This window comes from Osmerus eperlanus, chromosome 5 (genome assembly GCF_963692335.1).
Source record: "Osmerus eperlanus chromosome 5, fOsmEpe2.1, whole genome shotgun sequence".
Taxonomy (NCBI): Eukaryota; Metazoa; Chordata; class Actinopteri; order Osmeriformes; family Osmeridae; genus Osmerus; species Osmerus eperlanus.
Genome location: NC_085022.1, coordinates 11,623,986 through 11,648,184, shown reverse-complemented (window position 1 = coordinate 11,648,184; position 24,199 = coordinate 11,623,986). Strand labels below are relative to the sequence as shown.

The window sequence follows — 24,199 nt, the reverse complement described above, 5'->3', positions numbered from 1 at the left end:
TTTAACAGAAAGAAATACATAACATATTACAATGTGGCATTAGCTGCAGTCTCATGAATGTATGCATGAACTGTACTTTGATTTTAAGCTGTGATGGAATATAATTGCTGTGACACTATCTTCATGTGTGTACTGTAGTGTTGCATGAGAATCTATGTTTTATATATCATTCCTGCATTCGGCAAATGTAGCATTGTTCAGATAATAACCACTTAACTTAAGCTGCCTTTTATTTTCTTTATGTTTGAGCGAGTATGTAAGTAAAAAGTCTTTGAGATTCCAATAGAGTCTAGAAACACCCTTAAAGACCCTCATAGTTCCCTCATCATCTATAGTGGTTCCAACAGTTGTATGATTCACTGTCAAAACAAGAAAATTATGTTTGACTGAGAACAAAGCTGTTTTAAGATATCTATTATTTTTTGATACTGGCCACAATCTAAAGGCATTCACTTAATATTTTTGTATTGTATACAGTCTTTCCTGCCATACCTACCACAGGTGACTCTACCACTACCTGGTTTCCAAGGTGATATGGCTTTACCAAACCCGCTCTATAATTGTTAACAACCATGTGCACCAAACTAAGGCTTTCCAACATTCTGTGCAAAAACAATGCATTCAGAGATAAGGTGTTTTCAGGTTTGCACATCAACCACAATCTTACACAGATCTTATTCCCCTTAGATACATTACAAAATATACATATATACAGTATAGTTCAGTACACTCGGCTCTCAGTCCTTCATCGATATGCTTTTTTGTCAAAAGTTAAACTGTGATTCCCTATAATATATAAAAAAATATATATTAACTTAAAATGAGACAGTGTTACTTGAAGTTTCAGAATACTTTTAAGTTTACATTACGCTACTACTGGAGAGTATTTATTGTCATAATGTACTATAGTTTGGTGCACTGCAATTCTGTATAGATGTAGAGATGTCTGTACCTTCCTAATTATGATCTGCTAAAATGCTTTCATCAGAATTAACATTTCATATAATTACTATTTATTAGTCAGATGTTTTGATCTCTTTTGAGACAAAAAGCTATGTTTTTTTTAATATCAAAAACCAACATTCTTCAATACTGATCAAGGACTGATATCTTAGGGACCATATTGACCAAAAACAATTACAGTCATTATTGTAATGAAAAAAAAGCTAATGGGTATGGCAGCTTTAATATTTCATAACACATTGAGATTAGCAAACTAATAGTGCCTGGTGGTAGGATACTATAAGACATATGACTAAAACAAAACAGCTCCTTTTGGCATAAAATCATTGTAATTATATCTAGTTTTTTTCACAATCAACAACAAAAAGCTTGTACTCACACTGGTGGTTTTGTTACCCCACACAAACCCAGACTTCCTCTGGTTCACTACATCTGATAGGGCCAGATTAAACTGCCAGGGCAGTTTAATCTACACCTTGTACAGTATCGGTTTGTCATAAGGGAGTCAGGTGGCTGAGCGGTTAGGGAATCGGGCTAGTAATCCGAAGGTCGCTGGTTCGATTCCCGGCTGTGCCAAATGACGTTGTGTCCTTGGGCAAGGTACTTCACCCTACTTGCCTCGGGGGAATGTCCCTGTACTTACTGTAAGTCGCTCTGGATAAGAGCGTTTGCTAAATGACTAAATGTAAATGTAATAAGGTTTTTATCATATATGATACAATTATTGTGTGTGTGTTTGCAGTGACCACCTTCATAGATGTGCCTGACTGACATGTTCTAGGATCCAGACCTGTACTGTACTGCATTAACTGACTGGAACTCTTCCAAAACAGATAATGCCTTAAAATTACTTTCATACCTAACCGTACTTTAACTGCAAAAAATTAGTAACAAAAACTGTGCTTGACACCTGTGTGCTTGCAAAGTTCTTATGTCATTAATTTTCCCCCCACTTCACATTACGTTCTTTGCATAGTTAGCCTGCTGCAAGCTGAACAGTATAATACCTGGGGTCGGGAGTCAGTTGGCTGAGCGGTGAGGGAGTCAGGCTAGTAATCCGAAGGTTGCCAGTTCGATTCCCGGTCATACCAACTGACGTTGTGTCCTTGGGCAAGGCACTTCACCCTACTTGCCTTGGGGGAATGTCCCTGTACTTACTGTAAGTCGCTCTGGATAAGAGCGTCTGCTAAATGACTAAATGTAAATACCTGGAATGAGGGCAACCCTTTAATACAAGGGTACTTTTAAACCCTTTGAGTGTCCAACTTACACAACTTGTTAATTCAAGAAATACAATCCTTAAACACCTGCATTCATCTGCATTTCCTAGTAGATAATGCATGTTTTTCATCAATCCACCATTATAACAGGTGGAAGTGATTAAGCTTTGATTTACCTCTCCTAATCCTATAAGCTCCAACAAGAGCAAAGGGTCTTCTACATCAGGAGTCCTGTGAGCTTTGTGCTCTTGTTGCTCTAGTCAGTCCAGACGGACACCGGTGCCTCTTTTTTCTGAGTTTCTAAAGCGGCCAGCCCTTCTTATTCTTCAATGATTCCTCTAATCTACCCAAGGTATATACTAACACGGTTGACCAGCTGTGTCTATGTAAGTATATACTGCTATACTAGTACGTCTTTGCTGGAGTGTAGTGTTTTTTTTATTCCCCCCCCCCCCCCCCCCCTTTATTCCTCTCATGGTTTTAGGTAGAAAGCTTGATCTGCTGTTTCAGGTGGGAAAACCTCTGGTTAGCGACACATCTACAGAACATCACTGCTTTTCCAAGCTATACCAGTAGATCACTTGGACGGACTGAGTGACAATGCTTAGAAATAGAATCCCAGAAAACGTTTGAGAGCTAGTACTGGTCAGTATTACTGGTAGTACTGGCAGTACTGGTAGTGCTGCCAGCTCTGTGTGGGTAAAATGCCCACGGTGAGCATCACAGGACAACTTCTAAAGTCTGAAAGCAATCCTGATCAGCTTCCTCTGTCGTGCTTTGTGCACAAGAGAAAGGAGTGACTAAAAGGAAGTAAGCACTGGCCACAGGGACAAAAGGAAATGAGGCGTATGAGTGTAAAGTCAGTGTAATGAAATGTACTTTGCATGTACTTTTCAGTGTTTCCTCAGTGTTTCCCCTCAGTGTTTTCCTTTTCAGTAAGTGCACTCTCCTTTTAGTCCACAGCTAGTCCCTCCACATGATGCAAGTGTTGAATCTCCCTCATGTAGTTCATCAAAGCCATCCTCACACAATGGAGTCTTTAATCTCAGAGCCCAGTCGAACTCGAGGCCTTGGGCATGTGGGCGAGATCTCAACGTGGCTGTCCTTCAAGTTCAGCGGCCTCTTCTCCGACTCGGAGAAGCTCTTGCTGTTGTCCGGAGAGGAACACTCGTGTGGGGGAGTGCTGCAGATGTAGTTGTCATTGAGGGTCTGGTAGCCCTTGTGGTCTGAGACGGAGGCCGGCACGGTGGTCCCATTCAGGGGTAAGTTCTCCGCCGGCTTGCCCACTATCCTGGGCTTTTTCTGCTGCATATTGGGGCACTCGCCCTCCTTGAGCATGGATTTCATGCGGTCCCGGTTCCTGTAGACCACGAACAGGGAGAAGACCACCAGGGAGAAAGCCAGGAGGGCACACACCACAATGAGCTCGTTCCAGTAGGTCTTGGTGTTCATCTGGGGCGAGCGAGCTTCCCCAGGCAAGATAATGGGCTCTTCTTGGGGTACCATAGGGGTACGTGATCGGCCAATCAGGGTGGTGCTCTCCTGCCTGGCCTCGCCCCTGACACAGTAATTGGCCAGCAGCTGTCTAAAGCCCTCCTCAACCGACCAGCACTCATAGATCTCCTGGCGGTCAGCATGGGCCACCACCACCAGGCCGCCCTCAGGGCTGGGGTATAGGAAGTGACCTGCGCCCTCGCTGTACTCCCACTTCCTCTCAGCCAGGTTGGAGCGCAGTTTACAGGGCAGTACTTTGAAGGTGTTGGCTGGTATCAATATCACCTGACATGAAGACATACCTGTACACAACAAAGGGGGATTTTGTTTGGGAAAATCCTTAACGCTGAGACATCAGATCAACTGTCAATTACATTCAGTCTGGTAGCTGTGTGGATCAAGTGATCAAGCATGGCCATAGGCTGTCATTAGTCCGAAACAGCTATAAGCTGTAATAAGAGGCACACCATGCAGCAGTTCGACAGCAGATGACTGTGGTAGGAAATTAAGGAATGACTAGTAAGATCGTCACAGGTCTTACGTGTGGGAGGAGGTTTAGCAGAGCGCGGGTTAAGGACTGACTTGTTACAGATAACTGATGTGTCTGCCTCATCCACATCCTGCTGCCAGTAGCTGAAAAAACAATACACAGTACATCAGGGTGTGTCTATTTAATTAAAGCAATACCAGCTGACCTTGTGGAGTGATGCTATACTGTGAGTGTACCTCTCTGGTGGAGCCTGCCTGATGTCAAGACACTGTCTCCCCATCCAGGCACAGTACGGGTCCCTGGACAGGACACACTCCCCACAGCTCTGGTAGTTGGTACAGTTGGCCACTGGGACCTCCACCAGCCCTGAGTAGGAGGAGACGTAGAGAGTCCCCTGCAGATGGGGAAAAAGTGTGTGTGAGTTTCGGAGGTGGGTAGTGGACATTTCCATTAGACATCAAATGTACCCATTGCTGATGCAATATCAATACCCCACTGCAGCCCAGGGGGGTATTCCAGGTAGCGGGTTTAGTGAAAACTTTGAGTTGTTTAACCCTGAAAAAAGGCATAGTCTACTCTGAGGTTTCCGTTTCAGAAAGAGAGATAACGAAACCTTTTGGTAAGTTTCCATGGTAACTTACTCTGTGAAACTAACCTACTCGCTAGCAGGTTTTCCATCCCAAACTCTGCATTTCTACCTATCCCCTCCCACTTTCTGAGCCTGATAGCGTTGGCAGACTAGGGATATCCTTTCCTGGTTCAGCCGGCCGATCTCAAACAAAATTTAATTCGCTTAGTTATACGCCGGGAGAGGATTTTAAGACTGCGATTCAATGTGCTTTAATTCCCTGATGAATACCTAGGTTAACGTTACCCTTTCCCCGTCACAATCTGTAATTTATTTTAGCAACATTCTCAGCCCTTAGGCCTACATCGCTAATGTTACTTGCCGTGGACTTGCACTCAGAACTGACCAAATGCTTTTTGGCACTGAAATAAAGACAAATAATTGAAATTGTATTTGGTCTTCTTCATTGCCTACAAATAGAAATCTAACAATGAGTATGTTTATCGGCTATTGTTCCTACAATTTACATGATTCACCTGTGACCATGTACCGTCCTGTAACTGGTGTTTCAGCAAATCTCAAGATAGTAGGGGGTCAATATTGGCCATACAACCGAAACTAATTCCCCTATGGTTTGAAGGAAGATGGGAAACTGAACAGTGTAGGCTATTAACATTAACCAAATAATGCCAATACCAATGGAATTACAGTTATTTGACTATGGGTTAAATCAGAGCAAGAATTAAAAAAATATATAATCATTTAATCATATTGCAAATGAATGAAATCAATGAAGGTTAACTCTTACCTACTCTACCATGATTATTGTAAACCATATATAGAAAGCAAGAGGTGAGGAAGAAGGAGTAGGACAAGCCAGAGCTGAGGAGAAGGTCTCAAGAATCTACAGATGCTTCACAATTCCTTTTATACCCAAGAACAACTAATCACAACACAATCTTGACCCTTACTTATCAACATGACTAGCAATGCTACAGTAAGTTACACAATGATGTGTGAGAGCCATCAAGTTGAGACTCCATCCAGTAACTCCATATTTTACCATATGAGAGGTGGGGGCAGGTTGATAGCCTTACAAGATCATCCTTTATTCTTCTGCCCTAAGTACGCCATCTCTTGGTCAAAATATGAATTCAGCAAATTCAACAATTAGTATTCATATAGGCGATTGTTCCTATCACCTGTGACCTTGCATCCTCCTGTAACTGGTGTTCCAGTAAATCTTTTTCAAGATTAGCCTTAATTTTTCTACCCTAAGTAGGCCTACAACATCTCTTGGTCAGATTTTGGCACTTTCTTCATGAGGTGCAGTTTGTACAACTCATTTACTTGTAACTGGGAATACATGAGATTGCATTACATTTCACAGTTCCACATGCAGAATTCACCTGCCATTAAATAAACATCTCACTGTATACTGCATCCATGCTCTGTTCAACAGGATCAGAATGTGCAAATCGTTTTTTATATTCATTATTCTCATAATGTCAGTGTAACTGACAATTCCACACAAGCCTGTAAATAAAAGTACATGGGGAGAGAACTACCAGTAGCTACCATACATAACTCTCTGCATCCATTTCTGCGGCAGCAGTCAATGTCTCTTCGTCATCTTAATCATCAACCTTTGATGAAAAAGATTATTTTGGGGGAAACTGATACTACAAGTTGAAATAGGCACCAATTGATATGTATCATGTCGAATATGATTAAAACCAAGGTGACGTCGAGGCTACTTACCTGTTCGTAGTATATTTTATATTTAATATAACATTGAACATGCTATTTTATTAAGTCCACCACTTTTTCTCCTGTAATATTAACGGACAGTGGGGTTAAATATTCAATGTATGGACTGGCTATTACATTCAAATGTATGCATTGACTTGGCAGTTTGTCTCCCACGCCAATTGTATACGCTGCTACAGCCGTGTTGCTTTTTTTCCGTAATATGTGCTCAGATTGACCATAAACATGAAATAAAACTTAGATCTGAAGTGTGGTGAAGTAGGACAAAGTTTTTTGTCGCCGGGTGCCATGGTGGATCCTAGTATCGGAGCTCCATTGATGTTGGCTTTTAATAGTTCTCATGCCCGCGCTTAACTCAGAGTTGACGTACTTCGAGTTGAGTTAACAAATTAAAATCAGCTTTTCTGGAACCGAGTTTTCGGAGTTTCTTATTTTAGAGTAACTCTACTCAGAGTTCAGGGTTAGGCTCAGAGTTTGTTAAACCCGCTACCTGGAATACCCCCCAGCTGTATGCCGTATTTTGTAAACAAAAAAGTGTGTACACAGAGCTCCAGAGAACAGGGGGGTATTCCAGGTAGCGGGTTTAACAAACTCTGAGCCTGTACCTCATGAAGAATTGCCAAAAACTGACCAAGAGATGGTGTAGGCCTACTTAGGGTAGAAGAATAAAGGATAATCTTGAAAAAGATTTACTGGAACACCAGTTACAGGAGGATGCATGTAACAGGTGATGTTAATTGTAGAAACAATAATCTATATCAATATTAATTGTTGAATTTGCTGAATTTCTGTTTTGACCAAGAGATGGTGTACTTAGGGCAGAAGAATAAAGGCTGATCTTGTAAGGCTATCAACCTGCCCCCACCTCTCATATGGTAAAATCTGGAGTTACTGGATGGAGTCTCAACTTGATGGCTCTCACACATCATTGTGTAACTTACTGTGGCATTGCTAGTCATGTTGATAAGTAAGGGTCAAGATTGTGGTGTTATTAGTTGTTTTGGGTATAAAAGGAATTGTGAAGCATCTGTGGATTCTTAATCTCCTGAGACCTTCTCCTCAGCTCTGGCTTGTCCTACTCCTTCTTCCTCACCTCTTGCTTTCTATCTCTGGTTTACAATAATCATGGTAGAGTAGGTAAGAGTTAACCTTCATTGATTTCATTCATTTGCAATATGATTAAATTATTATATTATTTAACCTTACTTTGACCATTCTTGCTCTGATTTAACCCATAGAGTCGAATAACTGTAATTCCATTGGTATTGGCATTATTTGGTTAATGTTAATACACTGTTCAGTTTCCCATCTTCCTTTCCAATTAGTTTCAGTTGTTTGGCCAATATTGACCCCCTACAATGTTGAAATAGATTTGCTGAAACACCAGTTACAGGATGGTACATGGTCACAGGTGAATCATGTAAATTATAGGAACAATAGCCAATAAACATACTCATTGTTAGATTTCTATTTGTAGGCAATGAAGAAGACCAAATACAATTTCAATTATTTGTCTTTATTTCAGTGCCAAAAAGCATTTGGTCAGTTCTGAGTGCACGTCCACGGCGAGTAACATTAGCGATGTTGGCCTAAGGGCTGACAATGTTGCTAAAATACATTACAGATTGTGACGGGAAACGGTAACGTTAACCTAGGTATTCATCAGGGAATTAAAGCACATCGAATCGCAGTCTTAAAATCCTCTCCCGGCGTATAACAAAGCGAATTAAATTTTGTTCGAGATCGGTTGGCTGAACCAGGAAAGGATATCCCTAGTCTGCCAACGCTATCAGGCTCAGAAAGAGGGAGGGGATAGATAAAAACGCAGAGTTTGGCATGGAAAACCTTCTAGCGAGCAGGTTAGTTTCACAGAGTAAGTTACCATGGAAACTTACCAAAAGGTTTCGTTACCTCTCTTTCTGGAACGGAAACCTCGGAGTAAGCCTCTTTTCAGGGTTAAACAACTCAAAGTTTTCACTAAACCTGCTACCTGGAATACCCCCCTGGAAGGCTCAAGAAATCAACAGTCCTGTCTTACAGTCTTGTATAGCTACCTTCTCCGAATCCAGCTCCATGTGTTGCACAGGCTGGGGCTCCGAAAACAGCACCATCTCCTCAATGATATGCATCTTGTTGTTGACGTTGATGGCTTTGTGAAGCCTCCCATCATCTGAAACGGACATGATGGAACACCATGCTCAGTAAGCGCTCACACAGTCCTACTATTACCGAAACGTAGGTTGGGGCGATTGTGGTCGCGGCGTGTTTACCTGTGCCTATGAAGAGGACGTTGTAGGCCTTGTGTCTGGTCTGGACGCGGTGGACTGCTATCTGGGTGTAGCGCACGCTTCTTTTCAGCAGGAGGGGCTGGCTGCGGATCACGCTGTCCATCAGGAAGTGGTCCTTGACGAAGTTCAGCACCTTGTCGGGCATGTGCAGGGATGAGGGGATGCCCTGTTCTCTGGCTGCGTTCGTGATGCACTGCAAAGAAGACACTCATTTCACAAACACAGACACACACACAGACACACACAAACATGCACCTCTGCAGCTCCCTCCCTCCCTCGCTTCCTCCTTCCAGCCGGTCTCATCAATAGGCTGCGTGTTTGTAGGCCGCCGTTGATTGGGCTGCGATAAGGCTGCCAGGAAATGAAAGCAGCGGAGCTCCCTGATACAGATCAGGTCTTCTGGGAAGGAGGCTGACAGTGACTGCAGCGAGACAGATATCTGCTCAAGCACTGATGCTCGTGCAAGATTGGGGGTGGTGGGGGGTGGAGGGAGCTGGAACGCAGGGGCCAGTTAGAACACCAGATTTGGTGCTTTAGAATACAGCCCCACATCTAGGGGACCAGGTGACTGAGTGGTGAGGGAGTCGGACTAGTAATCCGAAGGTCGCCAGTTCGATTCCCGGTCATGCCAACTGACGTTGTGTCCTTAGGCAAGGCACTTCACCCTACTTGCCTCGGGGGAATGTCCCTGTACTTACTGTAAGTCGCTCTGGATAAGAGCGTCTGCTAAATGACTAAATGTAAAATGTAATGTAACTAACACGTGTGCCTTCAGGCGACAGTGCAGGAGGTTGTCCAGCAGGGGGCAGCAGGTACTCACCGCCCCAGGCCGTGGTTCAGGGATGGGGTGGTTGTATGTGTACCACTGCTGTGTCTCTCTGTTGACCTCACGGTAGCGCCCGTTGAAAGCCCTCTCCACCTGGTCCATGGTGAAGGCACACACTGCCGAGCTCCCCGAGGCTCCCTTATACCTAGAGTGACATCCCACCACATTTATACTGTACCTAAGCACTTTTTGCTGTTTTACCTCCCTGAATCGCTTCTTTTACCTTTAACACTAAGGGCTATGACAAACATACAGTTAAAATATGCAAAAAGCCTTCTGTATAACTAATTCCTCGACAGAACCATACTTTAAGAATAAAAACACATTGTGTAAAATGGCTGTCCGACACTGTAAAAGTGTTTACATGAGGACATCAGTGCCAAAAGAGGCCGTTATAACACGTCTGCTATAATATGTCTGCGGGTGAGACCAAAGAGGAGTCAGCCCTCACCACTGTGAAGTGAAGACTCCATAGAACATGGTGTTCTTCCAGTCCTCTGGGCTGGGTGTCAACACAAACATGTCCTGGATGATGTTGAAGGGGAAGCCGTCGTCAGGCAGAGAGCACAGCAGCTGGGCTTTCAGGAAGGTGGTCCACTTCTTCTGCAAAACCCTTTCTCCTCCTTTGTCGCCCTGCAATAGAAGCATGACACTGTCTCAATTGTAGGATAAACTTTCTCCACTAGTAATACAGCTAATGACCAGAGGAGGGCGCAGCCACATCAGTTGAAATGTACTCTATTGATGACTGAGGGTAGAGACTCAATCACTACTTTTTGATTAAATCTACACTTGGTATGATGCATATATAGTTCTCTTGTGACTTAACATGAATCTGAGATAATGGTTAACATTCTATATTCAATGCTATTATTGTAACATATGGGGTCAGATGGCTGAACGGTTAGGGAATTGGGCTGGTAATCTGAAGGTTGCTGGTTCGATTCCCAGGCTGTGCAAAATGACGTTGTGTCCTTGGGCAAGGCACTTCACCCTACTTGCCTCGGGGAGAATTTCCCTGTAGGCTACTTACTGTAAGTCGCTCTGGATAAGAGCGTCTGCTAAATGTAAATGTAAAATGTAATGTACATATGGAATAACGATTTTTTCATTCCCTCAGCTTTCCTTTGGCACCATTCCCCAAGATGTATCAATTTGACTTAAGTGAGGAACATTAGTATCTCATAGTAAAAACCAGACAGAACACAATTATTCGTGCCCCTAACATAGATAACCCCTGAGGCGGTGGAAATCTAGGTCAAGAAAACAATGTACCGTCCACCACCACAACTGGCTAGGAGAAAAAACAGTGGGAGCACTGAAGAGGCCAAATGCTTTTGAATGAAAGAGAGAAAAGGGCACTGCTCTCACACAATGATTTTTCACTGACACTACCACTCTGAAGCGGTGCCCATGGCGTTACCCTGCCCACGGCACTGCTGTTCGCTATGTGAGATGCACACACGGTTCAAGCGAGAAAGAGGCTCGTCCAACTTCTCACATCCAAACCTACTTAGTACGATTACATCCCTCTAACATCTGTGTGGAAATGTGAAAGAAAAAAAAGCTATGCATTCATCTCTGCACTTGTCATGAATAGCTGTCTATTTAGGAGTCGTGAGAGAGCACATACTATTGAAAGAGAGAAAGAGAGAAAGAGAGAGAGAGAGAGAGAGAGAGAGAGAGAGAGAGAGAGAGAGAGAGAGAGAGAGAGAGAGAGAGATAGAGAGAGATAGAGAGAGAGAAAAAAACTGTTGCCAGACCCTATTATCTGTTTAAATTCAACTGAGCCTGGAAGTCAGTGCAGCAATTATTCCAATTGTTTTCATCAACATAGATCTGAAGAGATTCAGAAGCCATTCAGGCCACAGTCATTTTCAAATAGGAACTGCTCACAAAAACACAGAAACAAATCTAGAAGTCTAGTCTACATAACCCAAAGCCATGTGCCTTTGTCAGAGTCCCCCCAGCATGGCTTTACCCCCGAGGAAACAGCATCGCTGGATGGGAAAGGGAAATGACATGTGACTAATGTTGAGTTTCAGATGCAATTACTTGCTGTTGTAACCCAGCCGGATAATGAGCAACATTTATTCCCTGCTCCCTCTGGCTCCGTCTAGTTATTATTTGATCCCAGGGAGTGTACCTAACATCACCCCTGAATACTGAAGCACAATAACACCCCATTCATTAACTCATAATGTTAGCATCTGTTTGAAAGGCTGGTGTACTTGTTGCAAAAAAGGTCAGGCCTGGTACTGTAGTTCAAGCTAATCCTGGAGTTTGAAAAGACAGAGAGCAGAATGATCAGTGAGAACGCTGCTGTTGTGTTTTGTTGTTTGCAGTAAAGTTGTGTTTATCATTCTATGGCTGGCCTCAATGTAGTGTCCTAGCCTCCACTAACCACCTGAATAAACAACACAGAATCTCATACAACTGACAAAGAGTGAAACTGAGGAGAAATGGAAAGAGAGAGATGGATGGAACTCAACTAAACAAAAGTTCAGACTGAGGTATGACAGAACTGTTTTTTTTGTTAAAGCCGCTATTCAACTTCCTTCCACTAAGCTTCTACCGGCCATAGTATATTATTGTAATACTGTGTGTTTTTGACAACGCCTTCGCTTCCGTTTCGGATTTCACCAGGCAGCCACACAAAAAGCTTTTAAAAGGAAACTCCCAATTTAGTCGGTTATTCCTTTCCCATTTTCCAGCACCATTTGGACTGCACCTTGTACAGAGCAATGTAAGGGACACGAGATTGTGGTGTTGTGTTGCAAACATGCTGTTTGAACCACCCCAGTGACTGACAGCTGAATGTCCCAGAATACAGGCCTGTATTTGAGATGAGAATAAAGTGAGTGTCTTTTGTCCTGGCCCCCCTGAAAGCAGCTAGATTGTCCAGACAAACACTTAAAGACAGCTAAGCCTCTCGAACACTAAAAATGTGCATTCAGCCTGTGAAGATTGAAATATATAGGCACACAAACCTTTTTCCAAGTGCCTGTCTCCTACCTGGCCAGAAAAATTATCACAATTCAAATGCATTGCATGGGGCCTCTTAAGATTCAAAACATGCCTTGCGCTGCTAAGTGTAGACTGCTTAAATGAATTTAGCGAGAGTATGGGCTGAGGAAATTGAATATAAAGAAAAACAGTGATGCAAATGACTTGAGAGTTGGCCCCAAAGCATAGCTCTACTTCACGTCTCATCATGGTTAATATTTTCGAATTAAGTTTGATAATGGGCTCGGGTGGATTCATTACGTTTGTTAGCAATATGGGGGAGGATATGGTGCTACTGGCTTTGGGAGACTCGAAAAGGGAGACTTGAAAAGACCAGCTCCATTCTGGCGGCACTGCCAATGGAATATGTCACACCATAAAAGGAAGAACCAAATACATTTGCTTAGTTATGGGATGAGTATCAGCAGAGATTGACTGCTGGATGTATGGAGCCTGGTAGGAGTGCAGACTATTAAACTGTCAACTAGTATTTCACACTGTTTCTGGATTGGACTCTATTACATCTGTAATAAACCCCCACGGTCATGATGCCTCTATAGATACAGTTAACATTCTGATTTTTGGAGATAACTGGAACAATATTACTAAACAACAGATCGCTGTCAATGAGGACAGAGAAGCAGACATTTCAGGTTCGAGCACCTGCATCAGAATAAGGTACTTGAGGAATATTTCGATGTTTAGAAGATTTGGTGCTTTCAGAGAGTGATGATTGTTGATGATTGCCGATTAGACAGCAGCATGATGGCACAACACCGCGGTATCACAACCACAGCCACTGCTACCATTCCCCTCCGAACATACACACATACTCGCACGCACGCAACACACAGAGGGGCAGTAGCGTCTCTTGCTCAAGGGGAAAGATCCCCTTTAGAGGGTCTGTCTCCACTGAAGCGTCTCTCACCTTACACACGCGAGCGATGCGCGATACAATGGTGTTGTCAAAGAAATCAAACTCCTTTCCCGCTTCACTGAAGAAGAAGTAAATCTTATCGTCGTTGCCCACTGGGTTGCCCTTAGGCAGGCTCTCCTGTATATAAGCAGAGCCCACGAAGGCTGGGTCTGAGGAGACAACAAAGAAAGCAGGGTTTAAATGTCAACCCACAACTATGGGTTCTGGGACAAACACAATTTACCATCACTAATTTGCACAGAACATGCACTGTAAGAGGCATTAATGTATTGTCTCTTGTTGGAAAATACTGGACAAACTTAAAGACAACAATCATTTTTAACTGGAGACAGTTACAAAATATATATACAAATTGCATGCAGGCTCAAGTCTTCAGATATGGCATGTACATGTTTAGGGTGGACTGTTTATGAATGTAAAGTTCCTCTTATCTGCTATGTATACTAGTGTTCGGTCTGGACATTTAGCAGAGCCAGAGCCCTTACCTTGAAGCCAGTTCAAGGAGTTTTCTGTTTTCAGGGAGGTTCCATGGCCAAGGCTCTTGTAAATGATAGGTTCATTCCCCTGGAAATTACTGACCGTACCAGTGTACAGCTCACCCTCTACAATACAAGAAAAGGTGGAAAAAAGAGTAAGACATATATAAACAAAACTTCAACCAACAAGATCAGCCTCTAGCTTATCCACAATAAGCCATTTTATCTACAACTCAGATGCTCTTCCCTGTACTTCTGGGAAGCATAAAAGAAACAAAAACGTTCATGCCATAAAGTTGTACTCTGCAGTTCGTATGTCTCGTGAGGATTTTTTTCTCTGACAGTGGCTGACTCCACAGTGACCCTACCGGCCATGATGGCGGTGGACTTGTACTCTGGGTTGAAAGGGCATCGGCTTCGTCCGTCCTCTGTCACAATCTCCCCCGTCTGGCTCCGTACCAGGGAGAAGTCTGCTGTGTTCTGAAAGACACACACAAGCACGCACAGCTTTGAGGGGAACGTAGGGCTATAATCAACACTGACACTGACCGCTGCTGGATGGCCACATCCACAGCAGTGTCCTGAGTGGTGAACCGCAAGTGAGGGATGGGCCATCCCTCCACTCAGGTTTTCACATCCTTTGTTGCTATTTTGTATGATGGCCTTGTTTCTGCTCTATCTTGTCTACTGTAGCTGTCATTACAGTTTCATTTGGGACTGATGACGTGGATGGCGGCCCACAATGAGGAGGGTCTGTAGGTTTCTCTCTGTGTGGGCTGAGGCTCACTTACGCTGATAAGATAGTACAGCTCCAAACTAGGAGGACAGGCCTGCTGAAATTCAGGGTCAGAAACAAGACAGCGTGTGCTCTGCCAAATGACTCTCTTTCTTGCCTCACGGTTGGGTCTCCTGAATCTAAGTGGAGCAGAGGGGACACAGCGCTTGTTACGTAGGCCTGCAATCTCTGCCTGTCGATACATTTCCTAAATGGAAATATCAATGTTATGCCGCAGAGCCTAGGGGCCACATCTGTGCACAGATCTTTAAAGGTACAGCACGCTTCCTCTCAGATCTGTCCTTTCCTACGCATCTCAATCCAGCCTCAGGAGGAAAGTAGCGGCATCTTGACTGACAGAGGGAATCACATGGCTAATTAGAGCTCTCAACAGCAGGACCTGGTGGGGCTGCACTGTACGTAGGCAACAGCTGCCAAAATCAAAAACGCACTCACTATGTGCACACAGATGGGACTGAAGGCATACGTTCCGCACACGTATAGATGAGTGCTGTTCAGCCGCAGTAAGATCTTGACGTAGTTGAAACAGTCAATCTGCATTAAAGACACACAGAAAGAGAAAAGCATCAATAGGATTCATAGGTTTTGGATCATTCTTGTACAATCGGATCATCTAGAGTTACTCAGAAATAGAGTGGATTGGCTCGTTGGTCTGCAATCCACAGACATTTCCACGTTACTCTTCCAGGAATTAACAGCTTGTAAACAGCCTAGGGGATCTTTAGGCAGCTACGTGATGTGCCTGTGTGGCTGTCTTCAAGACTAAAGTGACTTAATCAAGATTACAGTCTATGTCACAATCAATTTAGTCATAAATTAATCATCCAGTTTAGTCACTTAATGATATTCCTCCAACACTGTACTGAGCTGAGCTGCAATTACCAGGTGAGTCAAGTTAGGAAGGGGGAGCAGGAGTATTTGAGAAGGACCTAGGCCATCACTGCTGAATGGAAATGTACTAGTTCCATGGAAACTTCTCAGGGCAAAGGGATGCCACTGAGTCTATTTTCGGTGTTTTGCAGAAGAAAATAAAAACCCTGGAAGCCCGGTCATGGAAGTGTAAACACTGCATGTTGAGTTCCTCAGCACAAGTGTGCTTCTGTACTCACTTGTAGGTTTTTGCCTTTGAAACCGCACTCATCTCTCTTGCTCTGTGGCGTGCTCCATGTCAGCTGTAGGAGAGCGAAGATATAATACGCATTCAAATTATACTTTTTATTTCTCCAGTTAAAAAACGTTCCAAGTCCTGAAATCAAACTGGGATCGAAACATTGGCAGACTCACATTCCTTTGGAGCTCGGCTCTGCCGATATCAGTGAGGTTGAGAGCAAAGAGAACCTCTCTAGCTCCGACATAGAGCATGTTATCTTCCTTGCTGAGGAGGATAGAAGTGTAATTGAAGACGCCATCTGAAGAGAATCTTTTGGCTGACCTCTCCTTTGCATCTGCAAAGGAAGGAGACAAAAAGGGAGGTGGAGAGAGAGAAAGAGAGAGAAAAACAGTGAGAGAAGAAGAGCGAAGTGTCACATACATTTCCATCAAAAAAGTTGGACAAAGTTCTGATCCGAATGGCAGAGAACCATAAAAAATTCAGCGCAGAACTCTGAATACATTGGTTCACGAGTGTGTGTCTGTGTGTGAGATTGTCAAACTAGCCTGTGCAAGCACGCTCCAGTGTGCGTGTGTCTGTGTGTGGTCACAAAACATGATATGCAGCATGAAGACAGATGTTCTTTCTTAATCAGAGACACCGGCGTAGCATGTCATTACTCGCACAGTGCCTGCAAGCTGTTTGTCTGTTGCCATGGCAATGACACGCTGTCTGGCTTGGCTGTGCCGTTGTGCCCGAGGTGACTGCATGGCCACTGGACGAGCTAGAGTGTGACACACGCAATGGGCTTGCGCTCTCCAGCTGATACTGTTGAATCGCTCAGATCTTGCCTCAGGAATTCCAGACGAAGGCAGCAGCTGGTGGAGTAACTGTGTGTTCAGTCAACTGTGTGTGTGTGCGTGCATGGTACTAGAAACAATACCCCCCGAGTGCAGTCACACTCTCTCATCACCTCTGACGGCTGCAGACAGAGAGAGAAAAAGAGAAAAGAGATATAGAAAAACAGAGATAAAGAGACAAACTGAGAGAGAGAAGCCAGCAAAGAGAGAGGAAGAGGGAGAGAGAGAGAGAGAGGGAGGGAGAGAGAGAGAGAGAGAGAGAGAGAGAGAGAGAGAGAGAGAGAGAGAGAGAGAGAGAGAGAGAGAGAGAGAGAGAGAGAGAGAGAGAGAGAGAGAGAGAGAAAGCATCCACTCTCTCATGCCACACTAAGACCCCTTTGAAACCCCTCACTCTAGCCTGCAGCCCAGTTACAAATCATGGAGTCTCTTTGCAAGCCTTCAACACTGGTGTCAAAGCCCTAAATTCAGCACACAGTTGCAGCCATGCTCAATGTCCTGTTAGCTGGCCTGGGCTTGACAGCATTCCAACCCAGGCTAAATATTGTAGCTAAAAGGACATGCTGCCATGAAAACGTTATGCACATAAGCCTAGTCCTGAGGTTCTAAGGAAATGCCGGCCTGCCATGTATCAATTAAGTATGAGCCAAACCACTACAGAGGACAATTCCCAATCTCTGAGTGAGTGAACGCCACTGAAACTGAGCAGGTGGCTGTGTGGTTCTCCTGCTAACCTGACATTACCCCATCCCAGAGGGCAGAGGGTTGGCAGAAACAACTTCCCTTGGGTAAACACAATAAAAGCAGTGCATCACCACAGCAACAGGGGGCCTTGTTACCACGAAATCCATCTAAGAACCACAAGAGGACCTCCACTCCCCCTCCACACCCCTCCTCGTTCCCTCTTAGAGCTTTGGGCACATTTAACGGTGATTTACACAGGCAAAGACAAAGGCTAGCGCTTGAACCAAAACAAGGGCTTAGAAGGATTGGCGCAGAGCAGGAAATCTACACGACGAGTCTCTGGAGTGCTCACTATCTCCACTGTCATGCTCAGACATCAGCGCTTGGGGAACACACCATGAGGCAGTTCATTGTGTATCATTAAAGAGATACGTGTGGGTTTTAAATAGTGGAAGGCTTTCCATTTATAATTTCAAGTAAACAATAATCACTCCCGTCTATACATTGTGTCTGGCTGCGAGGACTGTGCTGTGGGAGTACATTACAGTAAGACCTCTGAACACAGGTCTCTGACAAAATCCTGTTGTCTACAATCCACAAGAAGGTAGGCTTAAAACATATTTTCAATGGTTATTGGTCCTAGAGAAATCCTGTATCACTGTTCAAGAGTTCAATTGAAAGGAGAAAAAAAAAGAACTACTGTAAGATAAGCCAGTATCACTGATTTGATTGATCAAATATGCTTCTGGAAATATGTATGATATGAGGAAAGCCGTGAAAGTGATCTACATTTAAATTCTTTATGGAAAAGACTTTCTTTTCTTAAAAAAAAAAAGAATTGACATTGAAGGGGAATTTTTGTTTAATCATCAAGAAGGTTAAACCTTTTTCTCCCTTTTTCCAGTTATCTGGTAAAGAGTACTACTGCACCATGGGACAGCAGTGAAACCCAACTGACCACAATGACCTCTGGCAAACGGATATGATTTAGCAATTAAAGACGAGCTCTGGGATTGCAAACCTCCACACTGGAATGAACGTTCTGTAGGTCAGAGACCGTTTTTTCTCATGTCAGCATTTCCGGGGCTGTGTGTCTGAGATCTGAACTTGCCCTATGCTCCTTTCCACACCGACCACAGCCTGGATTTTCATCTGGGCGTCTGAGGTTGACTGCCCGGGGGCCTTTCCATGACGGCGCAACCCAATAATGGGAAGAGGCTGGTCTGGTAAAGTGGAAGCACTCAGGAGAGAGGGTGAGAGAGACAGATAGAAAGAGAGTGCGAGAACGCAAGAGGAAAAAGAAAATAGAGCTGCAAATGTCTACTGGAGTTAGAGGGAGAGAGGGGGAGGGTGTTAGCGAGGGCAGGAAAGTGGGCACTGTGTAACAAGTTGAGAGCATCAACATATCATAACTAGTTTGCCCTCGCTTTGTTGAGCCCCCTCCCCCTCCAGCTGGCCCCTACAGGCTTGAGCATTAAGTGTCCTGCCACAGTGCTCCACAAAGGACAACTTATCAAAGGGGACGTCACATTATTGAGGCCCACAATGTCAAAGACCAACAGGGGAAATCAAGCTAATAGATGCCACCGAATTGAACAGTAGCACACAGTGAAGACCCAAGCTATCTAAGAACCGTAACAAGTCTTTGTTTATCGTCGTCTGACGATCTCCGTAGGAGCGTTGAGGAAACAGCCAAGGAGAGCAGCTTGGATACGACAGTCCAACTGCTTTAGCTGCTGTCAGAGCAGGGTTTGTTTCCAAACATTCATTCGGAGGGACATCCTAAACTGTATCACAGCTCCCAGAGTATGTTTCTCAGACAGGCTGAGGATCACATTCATCACAGTCCCTCTTTAACGTGCTGGCTGCTGCTGAAAGAGAGAGGCGCCGCCTAACACACCTGTCAATCACACCTGCCAATCACACCTCTCCTTTCCTGTCTGTGGGTGCCAGCAGTTCTCCTCTCACCGTATCGCCATTCCCAGGCCCCTGATCTCAGGCCGGGGGTAACTGAGAGAAGCCTTGTGTGGCTCACAGCACTTCCTGTGTGATCCCATTCCGCAGATACACAGGGGATTCTGGAGAACACACAATAAGAAGCAGTGAGGGGATGGCCTGGTCCTGGCAGCTGTAAGCAATGCTAGATCATTACCGTCATTATGCAATTAAATGCAATTTTTGTAAAATGACACTGCTAAATGGATTGTTGTATCCACCCTGCTTGGCTCGTTAATCTATTTAGGGGGAAATTAATTACTCTGTGGGCTTTTAGGGAACCCTCTTCAGTCTGTCGCAGTGGATTTCCCAACAGATCTGAGTCCAAAAAGGCACAAAGTTAATTACAGTCGTGGAACATCCTCTTTAAAGGCGGACGTGAAGTAATCTGTCCTTCAGTGTTGGAGATGAAAGTGCTTCAGTTTGGACTGTCGGGCATTCAACGAAGGAAGGCTGATTCAATCATCAACATCCTTGATGGTGGTCTGTATCAGTGTTCACAGCTGTGTGTTCGGAGGTTGGAAGTTTGTGTTAGAAACGGGTTGTTTTCGTTTACCTCAGGGATCCAGAACTACAGGGAAACACTGATGGCCTCTGAAAGGACCGTAAGTATCTCTGGGTCCCATCACTGGGCTCATTTGGCCAATGGAAACTACCCGACAACAGAGCAGTCATCAGGGAACGCTGAGAAATTTCCGGTAGGCTTGACAGTTGGCGTACGGACCTCTATTGTACGTTCTTTAGCGCACTCCTTCATTCTCCTCCCATCTTCTCCATTCCTACTCAGCCACCACTTCCTGTTTCATTAAGGACGCCGTCATGACATCTTGCCAAGTGTCACATACCACAGTGACAGTGACATGTACTCTCTGTTTAAAACTGCTTGAGCTGTGGGGTCCATACTGTGGAAGAAATTGGGATTTCCTGTGTACTTACATTATTCACTAATCAATAGAACTAGTCATTGGATATTAGTTAGTGTGTTCTCATGTGAGTTGGCTATTGATAAGAGTAGATTGTGTTTGTCAGGTTGAATAGATGTTCGGGGTCAGGAGAAAGTACTCTTGCGATGACGACAGGGATAGCTCCACCATGATCCATGATCTCTCTCTGCCCTGAGAGTGGTCATGGGCTGGGAGCTGTGAATCTCTTTCTCTGAGACTGTTGTAACGTCCTTACTGCCTGACTGTCACTATCTATGTCTACATTATTGTGCCCTATAAAAGATGGTCCTCTGGCCTCCACAGCTGAGGGAGACATGAATGACACCTAAGCCTGGTGTTGTATTGTCATTTATTGTTATAGGTCTGGTTCTCTCTCTCAATCTGCAGATTGATAATACTTATTACAATCCAGAACTCAACTGAACTTAGTCACTCCGTTAATGAAGAGACGGACAAAACACTTTCTTCATCAATCCACAGATGACTTGGAAACAAATCCCATGTCTCTTCTGAGATCAAGGGAGCGCTTCAGTGTCCTGATGGCACATCTTTAAGGGATGTCTGATGCCCCATTTCCAGCCGCCTGTCAGTAAACATGGCCTAGATTTGCCTCCAAGAAGGAACACGAGTATACTTACATGGCGAGAGCCCGCACAGGACAAAAGGGGATAAGCGGTAAGCGGTGCAAAACAAGCGTATCAGCTGCACAGACCTGGGCACAGCCTAGCACCGCAGATGTTAATCTAAGATGGAGCAAAGCCTATCACTCACACACACACAGTGTACACATCCCCTCCCGACACACACATACACACCTTCCCAACGAAAACATGGTGGAGCAGCGCAACTCCAAACACGTTAAGCTACGTAAGCTAACCGTGCCTTGTCATGAGTTGACAGCTTACAAGCTTTCCATAGTGGCCAAAGAAGAGATCTACTACAGGGTGGTAAACGTGATGAAATCTATTGTCACTTTAACTGTAACCTGATAATCCAGCTCCGGCCTTCTTGACATTTCTGTGATATCTGATAACAAGGGGTGACAAGTATTTTTATTCAGCGGTTACAGATGTGTAACTGTGCTTTTGAGTTGTCAGTATGTTGTAGGGGTGTGCAAGTCTGAGAAATAAACTATCTTACAGACATAAAAGTAATCCAGCCATTCAGAAAAAGAGGAGGTACTGCATCTGTGGATGCAGTAACTATGCCTCCTAAGAGAGTTATTCCGTGCGTTGGGGGAGAAAGGTTAATTGAAGATTAGGCTAAACTACGGAAGATGAAGTCATGGTTGGAGAGACGCAGGAGGACAATAATACTGTGAGACAGGGACAGCCACAACAGACTAAACAGAACTCACCATCATAAAAGCATCGTGCTGTTCAATATCCCTGCTCCACCTGTACCAGACTGGCACCCCACCCACCCTTACTCTTGGGCTGGGTGGTGGAATCATCTTCCCACCTCCATCAGAGATACTGACTGTCTCTCCACCTTCAAGAAAAGGCTAAAGACGCACTTGTTCCGGGAGTACACCAGCAATTATGAAAGATTTGTTGGATCAGATGTTGGTTTTTCACAATGTATGCTTCATGTTTTGGCTACCCGCAATGTTTGGGGCTATCTCGTTGTTTATGATCATTGACCTATGCACTTTTTGTAAAGCTCTCTCTTGGAAGTTGCTTTGGATAAATAAATGTAAATGTACTCCGCCCTTCCCATTTCATCTCTCATTTCTATTATGTCTCTATCAGCTTATGTATCTATCAGCACCACAGTGATGAATTAAGCCACTTTTTGTTCTTGCTAATCAGTGCTAATCAGCTACAAACTATGATGACTGATAGTGCTGTGGACAGTAGAGGGCCAGGGTAAAGGGGGGACAGACACGGAGACATCTGGAATGTATTAAGACTTCAAGCCAAGAGGAGGGATTCACCATTAGATTCATTAGGCAAACTGTGAGCCCGCTGTTTGCTTAGGGAACTGCATGCCTGGTCTCCCACTTGTTAGCATGATAGCAACAAATGGTAGCGCAGACACCATGGTGATGCTGGGAATTCCTGCTGTTCTAAACATGACCTTTGTGAACAGAGGTTGGGAAAGCAGTTTGCTATTATGTGGTGACTGTGTTAAAGAATATATAAAGAATCTATTAAGTTAAGCAAAGTATCTGCCATCAAAAGCAATGAATGGATTCTCCCTGGGTATTCATTAGGGCAAGAGGTGCAACAACAGGTTTTAAAGGGAACAGGAGACACATTTAATAAGAGAAATAATCAAATTAAAGTTATTTAGAAAAGGAGAGGTATTTCAGCTGTAAACAACAGTGAAGCCTTCCCTAGGTAACATATAAACCAATTTCCATAACGAAGGAATGCTGTTCTTGTTCTTCCATCTACATCTTGACCTGGGTTCAACCATTACATGGTGTAGCACATTGTAAACCAGGCTTTGCTTGAGGACCTCTCCCTGACCCTGTCCTCCAGAGAGAGCAGAGCAGGAGCATCGCTAACATGTCATGACCTCATGTAGTCCCCTTGGTCTGAGTGCCTGTGGGGTTCTGGGCAGGCTTGTGTGACCACATGCTGTGTTTAGGGCTGGGCAGCAGGGAGATCGCCTCAACACCTTGGATGTCAGAGCGTGGATGGGATGAGGGGTGTTTTCACAGGGCCTGTCAACCGTGATTTATGACCCACTCCCTGGCGGATTGGAGAAAACACTGGTCTCATAAACACTGGTGAGTTTCCAGATCCACGTTTTCACTTTTCAGTATCAAATAAAAGATGGATACTGCTGTGACCTTTGGACACACAGGTAAAACATAACATGTCTAAAGTTTGTCATACAACACTCAAAATGGCATGCTGTTCTTTTGAAGAACACTGTCTGCAGTATGAAACAGCTCTAGATCTATGTCTATGAACTGGGCTTTTGGTTCAGTGGAGCATACCTAAGCATCTAGTCCAGAACCCTCCCATACCTATGCAGTCCACACGCACACATTACAATACAGTAAGAAGCACTGTATTTTGGCCTTAATGCAGTCCTGTAGGACAGGGATTGAGCACATTGTGATGCATGCGCTTGCTTTGCGGCTTATTAATTACCAAATTAATTACGATAATTCTTATCTGAACCGAGGGCAGGGCCTCTGTCTTCAACTGTGCCGTGACTGCATGCTTGCTGTTGGAGAGCGGGATGAACAGATCAACAAGGTAAGTGAGCCAACGTAAACCGCTTAAAGGTGTCCCTTTAAATAGCATGCTTGCACACTAAGCTCTCCGGCATGGTCTGCATTAAGTCTGGGAACAAAAGAGGAGGGGAAAGCAGATGTAGTCTCTCCTCCCTGAACTCATGATCCGTCCTGATAGGCGCGTAATGAGAACCAGACGAATGTTCACACCATAACACACACAAATCCCCATTCATTATTCATGGAAGATTAGCTTCTTCATTAAGGCAGAGGGGAGGAGGACGATGACGGGGGGGGGGGGGGGGGCAGAGAGGAGGCATGTCCAGGAAAATGTCGCTGTGGAGGAGCCACCATGAAGGAACGGTTTAACCATCTTCATGGATCCAAAGGGAGGAGAGCCAGCAGGCTCAGATATCCAGCCAGGACAGGAGGATGGGGGAGGGGCAGTCCAGACCTCAGTGCCTTGTAGCTGTGGGTCAAGCTTGTCGCCTTGTAATCACAGTACAATAAACATGGAGAGACACAGCCTTCCAGCGGAAGGCAGGGGCGGACGCACCAGTGAGGATGCATCCATGCCAAGCCAAACTGTCAAGCCCCTACCT

General features: G+C 44.4%; 1 protein-coding gene across 3 annotated transcripts in view; it reads right to left on the bottom strand.

Moving 5' to 3' along the window:
- Nucleotides 1–2,615: 2,615 nt before the first annotated feature.
- Nucleotides 2,616–24,199, bottom strand: part of sema4ba (sema domain, immunoglobulin domain (Ig), transmembrane domain (TM) and short cytoplasmic domain, (semaphorin) 4Ba) — a 46,164-nt gene continuing 24,580 nt past the window's right edge. For all 3 annotated transcript variants that reach the window (XM_062461631.1, XM_062461630.1, XM_062461632.1), the window contains exons 3-15: nucleotides 16,119–16,279; nucleotides 15,944–16,006; nucleotides 15,270–15,368; nucleotides 14,407–14,518; nucleotides 14,048–14,164; nucleotides 13,554–13,711; nucleotides 10,071–10,252; nucleotides 9,614–9,764; nucleotides 8,776–8,986; nucleotides 8,560–8,675; nucleotides 4,404–4,561; nucleotides 4,219–4,310; nucleotides 2,616–3,979 (exon numbers count right to left, since the gene is read on the bottom strand). In XM_062461631.1, the coding sequence (XP_062317615.1) occupies nucleotides 3,207–3,979; nucleotides 4,219–4,310; nucleotides 4,404–4,561; nucleotides 8,560–8,675; nucleotides 8,776–8,986; nucleotides 9,614–9,764; nucleotides 10,071–10,252; nucleotides 13,554–13,711; nucleotides 14,048–14,164; nucleotides 14,407–14,518; nucleotides 15,270–15,368; nucleotides 15,944–16,006; nucleotides 16,119–16,279 (2,393 nt within the window). In that variant the 3' untranslated portion in view covers nucleotides 2,616–3,206. The remainder of the gene's footprint in view (nucleotides 3,980–4,218; nucleotides 4,311–4,403; nucleotides 4,562–8,559; nucleotides 8,676–8,775; nucleotides 8,987–9,613; nucleotides 9,765–10,070; nucleotides 10,253–13,553; nucleotides 13,712–14,047; nucleotides 14,165–14,406; nucleotides 14,519–15,269; nucleotides 15,369–15,943; nucleotides 16,007–16,118; nucleotides 16,280–24,199) is intronic.